We start from the raw sequence: 14,243 nt of genomic DNA on the forward strand, positions 1-14,243 counted from the left end.
GCTCTGTTTGGTGCAGCCCTATGCTGTGGATTAGTGTTCATGCTATGGTTGGTTTGCAAACTCAGATCTCAACAGAAACGTGACAAGGCCGTTATCACTCAAGCACTTGTGGCCATTGAACAAGGGTCCTCCCCTAAAATTTGGTTATCTATCTTCAAAAATTAGTCGGTATCTGAGTTCTCTGCTCTTGCACCCCATGGATCTGTGGATCCATTACACTGGGATGAGAGAGACTCAATGATTCTTTGATCAGCCCTTCCACATCGCTGAGGTTTCCTCATTGCACGCGATAGGGTGATCATGATTTCCCCACTAACTCATCTTCTGACTGGCCTCTTTTTAGAGTTCGCCCTAGGTCATTAACAGTTACTGTCACACAGCACAGTGGTATCCAGAGACAGGCAACTTTCCTCAGGCACAGTACACGGGGCCCGGTGGCGATAGGGTTACCCTTCGATAAGGCTGTGACATAGAGGAACGACCTAAGACAGGAGCCACAGAAGATGGACGTAACTGCAGGGACCTAGACCAGCCTAGACAATAATTTATTGTTATTAATTAATAAAATAATAAGGGGGAGATGTAGAGGGCCACAATAACATTCGCCACCACAAGATGGCGCTGGCCTCCGCCGCGCCAGCCGACTTCCTTTCAGGAATTTAACTGTGTACACATGTGCAAGAGTGCCTTCGTGCCAGGTCTTTGCCCACTCCGGGGCGTGCCTAATGAGATCATGGGTAAGCGACCAATCACGTGTGGATGCACCGCGCTAGGGTGTATATAAGCCGCGCCATGCTGGCGCCCCGCTGCCGCCCTCTATTAATAATAAGCATTTTGGCTACAGAAGGATTCGTGTGTTCCCACGTATTCTTGCTGGTGAGAGGTCTCGAGGGACATCCCCCTTCTTCTCCTCCCCCTCCTCCTCCTCTCCCTCTTCCTCCCCCTCCTTCTCCCCCTCCTCCTCCTGCCACTCCTCCTTCTACCCCTACTCCTCCCCCTCCTCCTTCTCCCCCTCCTCCTCCTTGGTCAGAAGAGTGAGGGGAGGACCTGGGAGGACTGGGAAGTAAGCTTGATCAGGGTTTATGATGTGATCAAGAAATAATAAAAATATTTTGTAAAAAAAAAAAATCATACCAAGGTAATTTATAGAAGAGATGATCGATTTGGGCTTTTATTCCTTGGGATTAAAGTCAATCATGGTAGGAAATCATGACAGCAGGCAGCAGAACAGGTGAGAGCTCATCTCTTGGAACACAAGTAGGGGACACTGAGAGCGTACTTGGAATGGCATGAGGCTTTGAAACCTCAAAGTGACTTACTTCCTCCAGCAAGGCCATATCCTCTAGACCTACCCAAGGAGCACCATCAACTGGGGATTAAATATTCAATGCCAGGTGTGCTGAGCATAGCCCACTAACACTTGAGCTGAGACTCTCTCAGCTGCTGGGCCCATCATTTATAGCACAGAACACATCTGGATCCAATATCCAAAGTGCTCTACCCCTTAACCCAAGACCAGATTGTCCAGACATCCCCACAACTGGTCTATGGGCTTCCCCCCTTTTCCTCTGCTTGCCCTGCACGGTTCCCTGGCCGCCTCATTTCTACTGAGTGACCCGGCTCTGGCATTAACTGATGCCTCTTGTGCTGAGTAACCAACAGCAGGAAACACCCACGCTATAAAAGGAAGCATATGAGTAAGACACCCAGAGGCAACCTGGACAAACAGAGCGAGTCAGCTGGGATCTCCGGGGCTTTGGTTATCCTGCTGAGATTTTGGATTTGCTGCTGGCTGTACAGCAAGAGGTGCAGAGTGGGAAGGCAGGACCATGTGGCTGTCCCCTGCTCTGCTGCTTCTCACTTTCCCAGGTATGTTCAGCTAGAACCTGGGGGCTTGGGACAGCAGGTGTAGAGTGGCAGACAGAGGACTCCGTCCCAGGTTTAAGGAGAGCTGTCACCTTCAGGGAAATGTGGGGTGGCTCTGTAGCTTCATTCAGCAAAAGGACCCGAGGTTCTACGCTGTGCCAGGAGTGGGTCGGGACCTGGGAACGTGAGGGGAAATAAATGGAGATGACTGCCGTTAGAGGAGATTCCAGATGCTCTGGTGGGTGAGATGTGCAGGAAGAAGCACAAGAAAGAAGTGCTCAGGGGAAAGAGCCATTGAGGGAGCTACTGAAAGGCCTCCTGAGCCTCCTCCTTGCCTGCCCCAGAAGGAAGCAGATATTTACAGCCCTTGCAGCAAGCAGACCATGCACTCCAGGGAGAGGGCATGGCTTGGGAGGAAGGTTATAGGCTTAGAGCGGCTGGCACACCCATGGGAAGGGTGCACTCAGTGGACAGGTCACTGAGGGGGCACTGGCAAAATGTGAGTTTGCAAATACAAAAGGTAAAATGAGGGGCAATTGTGGGTGCCTCCGTCACTGGGCTTGCATCTGAGATGCAGGCCCCCAGCTGCCTGCTCTCTAAACCTCCACACCGGGCTTTCCTAGAGGCGGAGCAGGCCAGGAGTGAGCTATGCCATGGCTTCCAGATTTACACACATGCACAGCAACACTCACTAGTATACTCAAAGGCAGCACGCCTACGTACAGTCCGTACATCTACACACTCTGTCCATACATCTGGGACCATCCACTTGCTCACATTTGCACTCTGGTTGGTTGGTTCGTTGGACTCGTTTTGTCTTGTTTGTTTTTGAGGGGGGCGGGGGCATTGTTTGTGGTTTGGGGGTCTGTTTTGTTTTTTGTTTTGTTTGTGGGTTTTTTTTTAAGTTTTTTAACGATGGAAACAAAAACACACCTAAACAAGCGAAGCTTCTGGAAAACCGTTTGTTCTTCTGTCTTTGCTTTGCTCCCCACACTGGCCTTGCCCTCCCCTGCCCTCGTGTTTCAGAGCCAAGTCTCTGAAGATATCCTTGTTGACAGCAGTTTTATCCAGAAGAGGATATATCACAGACTGGGTGTGGGGTGACTGTCGTTGTAAACTTTCACAAAGGACTTGACCTTGGAACTCTTCTCCTTGCCCATGGCAGCTGTCACTTTTTGGGGATGGCGGTCAATGCCAGCCACCAGGGCATGGCTGTAAGGGCGGTCTTCACGTTGACAGTGTTCTTCATGACGGTAGCTTCTAGCCAGGACCAGCACCACTTTCCCCCATTTTGACAGCGGGCAGCCAGCGCCCATGGCATGTTCACACTCTGAAGATGCCACAATCCGAGACTGTTCACAAAAGGGACTTCAATGTTTGTTTTATTCTATGTATGGGTGTTCTGCCTGCACGTATGTAAGTGCACATAGCATGTGTGTGCCTGGTGCCTACGGAATCTAGAAAGAGGTTACTGGATCCCCTGGAACTGGAGTTAAGGATGGTTGCAAATTACCATCTTGGAGCTGGGAAGCCAACAGAGTCCTCTGGTAGAGCACCTAGTGCTCTTAACCTAACTATCTCTCCAGCCACTCACCCTCCTTTTTTTTTTTTTTTTTTTTTTGAGACATGATCCTTGTATAGCCCTGACTAGCCTGGAACTCACTATGTAGACCAGGCTGGCTTCAAACTCCTAGAGATCCTCCTGCCTCTGCCTCCCTAATTCTGGGATTAAAGGCATATCCCACTATACCCACTTTGTTAGGCAAATTTTAAAAAGTAATGTAGTCATAATATGCTTTGGACATCTTTCCTGTCATTGTTTGGACATTGCTCTTTACTTTTTTATGCTATTGCTATATCGGGACTTCTCAGTCTAATTCCCTATGAATGGTCTTTGAGTTTTCCAGATGTTTACTGTTACATCTGCACTGAGGCTAATGCCCCATGCTCCACTGTCCGTATTAATCCTAGAACTGGAATAAGTGTGTGTATGTGTGTGCATGTGTGTACTCAGGCTCCAGATGAGAGGCCAGGAGGCCCACAGTAAGGAAGCAGCTCCAAGAAGAGGATACAGCACCGGGTAGAAGCCTGGCTTGGAGGAGGTAGGGTGACCAAGACGAGGGCTCTCCAGGCAGGACTAAGTCCACAGCCTTAGGAGGGCACACTGGGGGGTTGGGGATTTAGTTCAGTGGTAGAGCGCTTGCCTAGGAAACGCAAGGCCCTGGGTTCGGTCCCCAGCTCCGAAAAAAAAAAACCAAAAAAAAAAAAAAAGGAGGGCACACTGGGGTTAGGGAAAGAGAAAAGCACAAGTGACTATGCAGGAGCAAGCTATGCCACAAATGAGAGGCCAAAACCAGTTTGCAATAAGATACGCATGCCAGAAATGAGGCTTTTTTTAAGTCACTCTGGGCAGGGGAGTAGCTGACATTGCGGTGCAGCTGAGGAGATAGGCTCAGTCCGGTCCGAGCAGCTATCTGAGCTTCACTGAGCTTTCATGACAGTTCCTGCCATAATCCAGGTACCAGATGAAGGCCATGCCTGGCCAAACAGCCCCCAGCGCCCAGCATTAGATGCTTCGCATGCGGTTTTAACAGCCAGTACGTGACTATAGCATGGCAGCTGCGCAAAGAGGGAAGTGAGGCTCGGAAAGTTAAGTAACGTACCCAGGGTTTCTCAACCACGCCGTGGTAGACACCGCTATCTGCCTGCAAAGCCCACGCTCTCTCCGCTCGGTCGTGATGTCCCTTGCACTGTGGCAGCAGAGAGATAAAGAAAGTGATTTGGGTCGGCATCTCCAGGGTGGAGTTGGCTGAACGGATCACTGAGCATTTGCCTAGAGGCCGGTGTAGATGTTAAATCTCCAATTAAGAGTGGAGCGCGCTGGGGCTGGAGAGGTGGCTCAGCGGTTAAGAGCACTGACTGCTCTTCCAGAGGTCCAGAGTTCAAATCCCGGCAACCACATGGTGGCTCACAACCATCTGTAATGGGATCTGAGGCCCTCTTCTGGTGTGTCTGAAGACAGCATACAGTGTATACATATAATAAATAAATCTTAAAAAAAAAAAAAAGTGGAGCACACTTGGTGCTTTTAAGGTTGCATCTCCTGTGGTTGCTATTGCAAGGGACCAAAAGTTCAGTGCAACTTTTACCTTACTGTTCCAAGATCAAGAGACCAGAATGGTCTCACTGACCAAAGTCAAGGTTGCGTTCCTTCTGGAGCTCTGGAGAACAATCCGTTTCCTGGATTCATCCAAAAGCCCCTGCATGTCTGTTGGCCTCTCCTCCTCCTCAAGGCCAGCAGCAGAATGCCTTCAAACCTAAGCCAATTTCAACATCAGGATTCATAGAATAATCCAGGTCAATCTTACCTCAGTAGCCCTCATCACACCTGCAAACGCCTTTATCCATTTTTTCTTTTAAAAACTGCAGACAGGGCTATGCACATCGAAGGGTCTTTTCTGCTATTTTCCTTGGTGTTGCCGCTTGCACTACAGAGCTTGTGCGGAGGTCAGAGGGCAACTTTATGGGGTCGGTTTTCCTCTTTCTGCACACATGGATTGTGGGGATTGAACTCAGGTTTGCAAGCTTCTGCAAATTCGTGCATCCATCTCTCTCTCTTTCTGTGTGAGGCCACATAGTAAGAGATTGGGTGTTAGACCTCAAGAGCCAGCACTTGGTAGGCAGAGACAGGAAGATTTCTGTGAATTAGAGGCCATCCTGGTCTATGTAGTGAGTCTTAGACTAGTCAGAACTACATAGTAAGACCTTGTCTTAAAAAAAAAAAAAAAGAGGGGGGGAGGGAGGGAGAGAGGGAGGGAGGAACAAGCAAGGAAGGAAGGGTAACCATCCAGCAACTTAAGATCAAGCAGGGCTCACCCGAAAGGAGGGCTGGAAATGAAAAGAGGGACGACAAGAGAAACATGGGGCCAAGACAGTGTTCTGATCAAGGCTCAAAATTTAATTGTCAGCACAGTGTGTATAAAGGAAAGACCACAAAACCCATCCCCCAGAACAGTAACATGGGCGTAGCAACAGCACAGCAGTAAATCCCATAAGTCTCCATATCTTTGCAGCTCGTTAATTCTGGCACATCAAGTCTGCAGCTTGTTAGCTCGGGTCAAAGCTCACAGCTGCAGTGAAGGCAGATGTTTCTGCTCAGACCAATAAGGCCTATCAAGGTCTGCTTCTGCCTTTCGTGGGTGTATTCACAGTCTCCCTAGCCTGCCAGGCTAAGGTCAAAAAGAAAGAGAAAGAAAACGAGAGAGAGAGAGAGAGAGAGAGAGAGAGAGAGAGAGAGAGAGAGGTTAACAGTCTGTGAAGAAAGTTTATTCTATCAGCCACAGATGCAGACCTCAAACAAAACTAAATTAGCTCTAAGGAGGATGTCTAAAGGGTTAAAGGGGTTGTGGGGGGGGAGCGGGGGGGGGGAACCTGTGCAAACCTACCCCATTCACAGAGGCCAAAGCCCAAGGCTGAGAGATGATCAAGAAAGGCCCCCACCTCAGCTCTCAGTCTCTTTGTCTGCATCCAGGTGTGAGAACAACAAGTTACTATAAGGAAAGAATGTATCTGTGTTTAGTCAATTTTACTGAGTCTCTCCACAGACCAGCAGGATACCCAGTCCGTACACTCTCCAACCCTTTTCTGGCTCTGGTTTTTCTGTCTGCTGTTGAGAGAAAGCAGCAAAGTGGGCTCTGTGGAAGAGGTGGTGATATATGGTGGATGTTCGGAATGGTGGCCTAGAACCAAGGGGAACGTTTGGGTTACAAATGTCGCAATAATTAGAACCATAGACATGGGACATTCCCTCTGTGGAGGCAAGAAGGCTAGCAAGAGGGTCCTGAGCATGAGGCTTCCTGGTCACATTGACTGGATTTAGAGTCACTAAGGAGACACACATCTGGGAATACCTGTGAAGATATTTCCACAGACGTAAGTGAGGAGGGAAAATGACCCTGAATGTGGGTAGCACCATACCATGGACTGGGAGTCTGGACTGAATATTTTCATTGAGAAAGCAAGCTGAACCTTTGTCTCTGCTTCCTGGTGGCAGATGCAATGTGGCCAGCCACCTCATCATCCCTGTCGTGATGGATGCATTCCTTACGTCATGAATCAAAATTTAAAATAAAACAAAACAAAAAGCAGCTTCCTTCCTCAAGTGGCCTGTCAGGTTTTTTGTGACAGCCAGGAGGAAAGTAACTCAAGTCCTGGATTTCCCCAGATGCCTGTAGGACCGGCTCACAGTGGCTCACAAGCATTGGTTTGCGAAGTCTCCTCTCTGCTCCATGTTCATTGTTAGCCTGACGTCGGTCACAATGGGGACATTGACACCACAGAGATTTGCAGATGTCGCTAAACAAAACATTTTTTAAATCTAGATAGTTTGTTAAACATTTACCAGTGTACCACTAATTACTCTAAGATCTGAAGGGGGAAGGTCACAGAGTGGAATAGTCAGAGAAGGAGGCCATCCAGTCAAGAACGGTGGCAAGAGAACATGAAAAATGGGACAGGAAATCAGAAGTGTCACATGATACAGGAAGCCTGGGAAGATAGTCTGGAGAGGCCAGGGTACAGGCATGCAGGGGTTAATAGCAGACTGGCCCTCAGAGAAAATGGGTGTAAGGATTCAAGTGGGGCAGAGCGGCTGGGGTGGCCAGGACTTTTATCTAATCCTTTGGACACTGGCTTGGCTCAGAGGAGGAGAAGCCATGCCCTAACAGACATTCTGTTTTCCAGGGTGCCTCTCCATCCAAGGCCCAGAATTGGTGAGGGGTCCAGAGCAGGGGTCGGTGACTGTGCAATGTCACTACAGCTCAAGATGGCAAACCAACAGGAAGTGGTGGTGTCGAGGAGCACACTGGAGCACTTGCAGGATCCTCATCCGAACCACAGGATCAGAGAAAGAAATTAAGAGTGGCCGGTTGTCCATCAGGGACAATCAGAAAAACAACTTGTTCCAGGTTACCATGGAGATGCTTAAGCAAAACGACACGGACACTTACTGGTGTGGTATCGAAAAATTTGGAACTGACCGTGGGACCAGAGTTAAAGTGATTGTTTATTCAGGTAAGTACTTTCCCATGGGTACTACAAGGCCTTGCCACTTAGGGCTAAAAAGGTTCTAAAGAAAGGACTGAGAGCCTAGACAGACAGACAGGAAGAAAGGAAGGAAGGAAGGAAGGAAAAGGGAAGGAAGGAAGGAAAAGGAAGGAAGGAGGAGGAAGGACAGGAGGGAGAAAGAAAGACAGGAAGAAAGGAAGAAAGGAAGAAAGGAAGGAAGGAAGAAAGAAGGAAGGAAGGAAGGAAGGAAGGAAGGGAGGAAGGAAGGAAGGAAGGAAGGAAGGAAGGGAGGAAGGAAGGAAGGAAGGGAGACACACAGACAGATGGAACAGGGCAATTGCAGAAGTAAGGAAGGATAGCAGCCCAACACCTTTACCGATGTCAGCCCCTGAGGTCTCTCCAAGGAATCCCACTGACGTGTGTCCTGACTGGCAGATGTTGGTGTGGAGCCAGGGCTTAGACATCTCCCTGTGGAACCCATGGCCCAGCCCTGCTGTCCTGGAGATACACAGCTCTGAACCCTCACATTCTTCCACTGGAGGCTTGAGTGGGTCTCAGATGCTTGAAGACATCCCCAGCACATCAGTCTGAGAAGTTTCTAGTCTTCCAAAACTTGTACCCCAGTCCCGTTGTCACAAGGGACAGGGGGGGGCAAGTTAAGGCATCTGAGAGAGGGTTTCCAGGGTTGAAGCCCAGGCCTATCCAAACCACAGTGAGTCTGGCCACTTTGGGGGGCCTGACCTTTCTAAGTGACCACCTCTGCATTCTCTGACTGCAGAAGAAAAGGCATAGGGTAAGGAAGCCCACGATTTGTTTAGTGGATGCTTCAAAGAGAAAGCTATTAAATCAGACTCCGAGACTTCCCTGATTCTTCTGGCTTCTCCCTGCCTCAGCCTCAGTGAGGGACTCCAGGACATTCTATTGGTGCCTAAGAAGCAGCCTACCCCACCTCCACCCAACTAGCCATACGCAGACCTTCCTCAACCCAGCAGCCACTCTGGCTCCTGAAAAGGCAGCAGAGATGGTAGGTAGGTCTGAAACCTGTGAATGACACAAAGTTGCCTTCTGGGGGGAGTGAGGTTCAGAAAAAGTCACCCCAATAAGACTTCCCTAAGACTACCACTGAGGGGAAGCTGAGAAGATCTGTGGGGGCAAGAAGGGGGTTGATTAAGATATGCAGGCAAAAGACAGAGTGGCCAAAGAATTACCTCATGGAGAACTTTGAGTGTCTGAGGGGACACCATCTCGTATGGTGATTGTGGCTGTTCGGAGGACTGTTAGGACTGGAATTATCCAGAGTTCTGCTCAGTTTCCAAGCATGATTAAAACCTAGAGCCTTTGAGTGAACGGTTTGCTGGGTCAAGAACTAGCTCCAAAGGGGTTGGGGATTTAGCTCAGTGGTAGAGCTCTTGCCTAGCAAACGCAAGGCCCTGGGTTCGGTCCCCAGCTCCGAAAAAAAAAAGAAAAAAAAAAAAAAAAAGAACTAGCTCAAAAGGACAGCTGTAAACCAGAGATGTTCTCAGGAATCCATGATCCAGCCACCCACTACAAGACACTCCCCAGAGCTTCCTCATGGTGACACTTCCCTCCTCAGAGTCATTCATGATTTAACTAGCATTGTGCTTTCTTGCTCGCTGACCTCCAGGAGTCCTTTGTCATTTATTCCCCCAAGTCACTAAACACTTGTTTTTGAGATTGGCTCACCTTGAGCCTTACTGGGGTACTAGCTAATACTTGGCTACTATCTAATACTTGGGTACTATCTAATAGAAAGGAACAGAGATTCTCGCCTTCAAAGCAAGTGGAAAGAGACTGTGATATGTCTCCTCCTCCAGAATAAACTACAGTCTATATCTCACTGTCATATCTCCTATTAATAACAAGGACGGAGGAGATAAATTATAGGGAGTCAGACAGCTGAATAGCAGCCAACAGACTGTATCGAAGAGACGAAGCTTCCTAATCCAGAGAAGACAGATATGCGGATGTGCTGGACAGTTTTAAGTCAACTTGATACAAGTTAGACTCACTGGAGATGCAACCTCAATTAAGAAAAATGTGCCTAGAAGACTGGGCTACAGGCAAACCTGTAGAGCATTTTCTTAATTAGTGGTTGATAGGAGAGGGCCCAGCCCATTGTGGGTGGTGTCATCCCTGGGCTGGTGGTCCTGGGTTCTATAAGAAAGCAGGCTGAGGAAGCCACAGGGAGCAAGCCAGTAAGCAGCATGCCTCCATGGCCTCTGCATCAACTCCTGCCTCTAGTCTCCTGCCCTGTTTGAGTTCCTGTCCTGGCTTCCTTCAGTAATGGACATTGAAGAATAAGCCAAATAAAGTCCTCCCAACGTGTTTGGATCACAGTGCTTCACTGTAATAGGAGCCCTGACTAAGATACCTGGTGAAGGCTGGTTGGATTGGGATGCCTTTGTGAGCCATGCATGAACTATCCCCCAATCTGTTTCATAACCTATGGACATCTTTGTTTATGTCTACTAGGTAAAGCTACCATGTCGACTTCTAAGCAAATTTCCTGGCCCACCGTGGACAGCAGGGCAGACATGGCGTCTTCTGACTTGCAGAAGAGGTGAGTCCTGAGGTCTTCTCTCCTTCCTTGTGATGGTTTGTATATGCTTAGCCCAGGGAGTGGCACTAATTTGGAGATGTGGCCTTGTTGGAGTGGGTGTATCACTGTGGGCATGGTCTTTAAGACCCTACTCCTAGCTGCCTGGAAGTAGTCTTCCACCAACAGCCTTCAGATGAAGATGTAGAACTCTCAGCTCTGGCTAAACCATGTCTGCCTAGATGCTGCCATGCTCCTGCCTTGATGATAATGGAATGAAACTTGAACCTGTAACCCAGCCCCAATTAAATGTTGTCCTTATAAGAGTTGCCTTGGTCACGGTGTCTGTTCACAGCAGTAAAACCCTAAGACACTCCTCTACATGGGTTCCTCCTATGGGGATGCCAAGCCTAGAGACTCCTACCTATGTTCTAGCACTAGGAATCAGTGATTGTCACAGTCAGGACTCAAGGTACCAAGACCACCTCTGTCCCTGGCCCTTCCCACCCACTGTGGTCCCCATTCCAGCCCCACCAGGAAACCAATCTACAGAGCTGTCTACCACTACCTAGCCAAATGGTCAAAAAAGCCCTGGCAGCATCGTGGCTGCCAAGAGGGAGACAAGGTTCCCGTGTCATCATGTGAAGAACAGGGCAGGGGCAATGATTTGCTAACCTGGAGCCAGTGTTGAGGGCAGAGTAAGCCAACACAACCCAGATATGGAAAGTTCCAGGTCTCTGCTGGGTTGAGGGATATAATGGGAAAGGAGAACCCCAGAAGACAAAACTAGGACAAGGGGACAGCCCCTGCCGAGACCATCTGAAGTCACTTTAGAGCCTTCCTGGTTGGGTAGACCTTGGAGAAGATCCCTGAGAAGATCTTCCAAGTAGGATGCAGGCCTTCAGTTTCCGGCTATGTTGAGCTAGCTATTGACTGTCACGTCTTGGGGGATGGGACATAATGAGGCTGGGAGCATGAGGCCCTAATGGCTGTGTCTTTGTCACAGGACCCATTACATGCTCCTGGTGTTTGTGAAGGTGCCTGTCTTGCTCATCTTGGCTGGTGTTGTCCTCTGGCTGAAGCAGTCGACTCAGAAGGGCCCTGAGGAAGAGTGGAGACACACTCTCTGTAGCAATTTAGACTCCGTACCTCTGGCTAAAGACATTTCTCCTTAGACCGATGGATAAGCAGAGCCTTCCCTCTCTGGACTCTCATTCCAAAAGAGAGCATGGACAGGGAAGAAACATCCTTGAATCCTCGGTGGGTGGTGACTGAGGCGTGACCTGCACTCTTCAAAGCATGGGACCACAGTCAGGCCCCTCCTGAGGTATCATCACACCCGCATGATGAGCACCTCACTCTCCCTTTAAATCTTCATCAGCCCCGTCACCCACCATGGTCAGTCCAAGGTGACAATGGATGGAACACAGCCCAAGCTGCAGCAAGACAGCTTGCGTGTTCTCCGCTAGAAAAAGCTTGTGCAGAGCCTGAGACAGAAGCACAGAGAAGCAGAAGGGACCAGTGGGGTGGCTAGGGTCATCTGTCCTATGACTCTGTCACAGAAAACTCTGTGAGAGCAGAGCAGGTGTCCATTCTCCATGTGCTGGACACTGAGCCCACCCAGCATGCACTTCTGAGAGAGGGAGGAGGAAAGCTCTCTGACAGGCCCAGGGTCTGGAATGTAAGGAACCAGGGAATCCATGACTTAGCCACAGGAGCTGTGGGTGTGTTTCCCAGCAGGTGTGTTTGCCAGTGCCAGGAGCAGAGCAAACAGATCTTCCAGAACCAGGGCAGAAGGCCGCAGCCTTAAACAGATCTTTGGACCACACAGACTCACGACATGCTGGCTTTAAGCAAAGATCCGACAGGAGAGCAGCAGAGAGCTCAGGAGGCAGAGAGAGCCATCTTCCCCACCTGGATCCTCCCCATGGTCTGCACTGCATACACATCTGCACCTCGAGGAGGAAGTCAAGGGCAAAGGGCAGCTCATAGATAACTACCGAGGCACCAGCCAGGAAGGTAGAGGTTGCAAGAATGGTCCTCTTACCACAGGGCTTCTGTCTTTAACTGTAGTTGGTGGGGGAGAAACGAATATGAACTCTGCCTCTATCGAGGTATCTCTGTTGCACAGCACAGAGCTGACACGCGACAGGTGCAGACGCCATATCTCTACAACACTCCCATCTTGCAAGACTCAGACTCTAAGCCTACTGGAGCAACCCACTATTGCCACACCTCACAGGCCCTGACTACCACCATCTAATTTTTTTCCTTGGGGAGTTTTACTAATGCACCTGAGTGGAGTCACAGGTTTTTTGTCATTCTGGGATTTCTTTATCTTAGTTAGCATCAGTCCGGCCCCAAGAACCATCCACCTTCTAACAGATGACAGAATTCCTTCGTTAGATGCTGAATAATCACTGTATGGATGTACCACACTTTTCTTCCCTCCACTCATTCACTCCAGGCGTTCTGGTTGTTTTTATTCTTGGCCTTTGGAAAATATTTACAATGAGCATGAAGCATGATCGGTTTCCCATTGACATGCATATGGTTGTGATGGTTAATCATGGTTGTTGATTTTGCTGGATTTAGAATCACCTGGGAGACACACCTCTGAGCCTCTCTGTGAAGGCGCTTCCGAAGAAGTTTAACTGAGGAGGGATGACCCACCCAGAATGTGGACACTCACTATCCCATAGCGTGGGGTCTAAGATTGAATAAAAAGGAGGAAAGAGATAAAGCAAACCCCAAGCACCCATCGGTCCATCTCTCTTTTCTTCCTGAGAACAAAGTGTGGTTAGCCTGGTGCTACAGATAAACCCACTCCTGCTGCCATGCCATCTATAACATGATGGACTGCCCTCTTCAACTGTGAATAACATAAACCCAACCTTTCTTCCTTCCTTCCTTCTTCCTTCCTTTTCTTCCTTCCTTCCTTCTTCCTTCCTTCCTTCCTTCCCTTCCTTCAGTTGTTTTCTCAGGTGTTTGTCAAGCAAAAGACAAGTAGTGCCATTAACCGCATACCTGAGGTATTGCTGGGTCTTGGCAATCCTCATTTGTAATTTCTGTTGATCTCTGTATTCTTTTCCTGCAATCTGCTTTTTACATTGTTTTATATTCCCACCGACAGGATGTAAGCATTCAAATTTCTCCTAATCCTTCATCTACATTAATTGTTTTCTGTCTGTATTTTCTGCCAGCCATTTCTCAGGTGTTTTAATTTATATTATTTCCCTGGGTAATTCGAGGATGTGGGGCATCTGGCTACCTCATTATTGTTCAAGTCCTTTGCCCATTAAAGTTCTTTCTTAACTTTAATTTGTTGTTCTTTAATTATATGTGCATCTGTGTGCACTTTAACATAGGGTGCTCTGCTTGTCGGAATCATAAGGGGCATCATAGATCCCCTGGGACTAAGCGACAGATGGTGATGAGTCACCTGATGTGTACTGAGAATCCAACTTGGTTCCTCTGCAAGAACAGTAGGTGTTAATTAACTTAATGACCATCCTTCCTCAACACCTGCTTTAGTCAGATTGTTTTTTCTATATATTCTAGATATACTCTCTCTCAAATATTCTTTTTAACGTTTCCACTCTGTTACTATTTTATACTCTATTAAAGTATTGCTCAATGACCCCCAGGGTCCATAAAGCTGTTCTGCCCCTGGCTTCAGCCCTGGGGAGAGAGGGCCCACACAGGGCAACACAGTGGGGCTGGCTCTGGTGTTGCCAGGTGTGGGTGGAAGGCC

At 48.7% G+C, this 14,243-nt stretch overlaps 1 protein-coding gene across 3 annotated transcripts; it reads left to right on the forward strand.

The window, feature by feature from the left end:
* Positions 1 to 1,807: 1,807 nt before the first annotated feature.
* On the forward strand, positions 1,808 to 11,690 carry LOC116910500 (CMRF35-like molecule 7). Of its 3 annotated transcripts, none has more exons than XM_032914394.1 (5): positions 1,830 to 1,869; positions 7,609 to 7,938; positions 8,481 to 8,483; positions 10,426 to 10,513; positions 11,496 to 11,664. In XM_032914394.1, the coding sequence occupies exons 1-5, from the start codon at positions 1,830 to 1,832 to the stop codon at positions 11,662 to 11,664; spliced, it is 630 nt and encodes a 209-aa protein (XP_032770285.1). The 3 variants fall into 3 exon arrangements, with proteins under 3 accessions (XP_032770286.1, XP_032770285.1, XP_032770287.1); XM_032914396.1 differs by having other exon boundaries at positions 1,837 to 1,869; positions 7,833 to 7,938; XM_032914395.1 differs by lacking the exon at positions 8,481 to 8,483 and having other exon boundaries at positions 1,808 to 1,869; positions 11,496 to 11,690.
* Positions 11,691 to 14,243: the final 2,553 nt, after the last annotated feature.

This window comes from Rattus rattus, chromosome 9 (genome assembly GCF_011064425.1).
Source record: "Rattus rattus isolate New Zealand chromosome 9, Rrattus_CSIRO_v1, whole genome shotgun sequence".
NCBI lineage: Eukaryota > Metazoa > Chordata > Mammalia > Rodentia > Muridae > Rattus > Rattus rattus.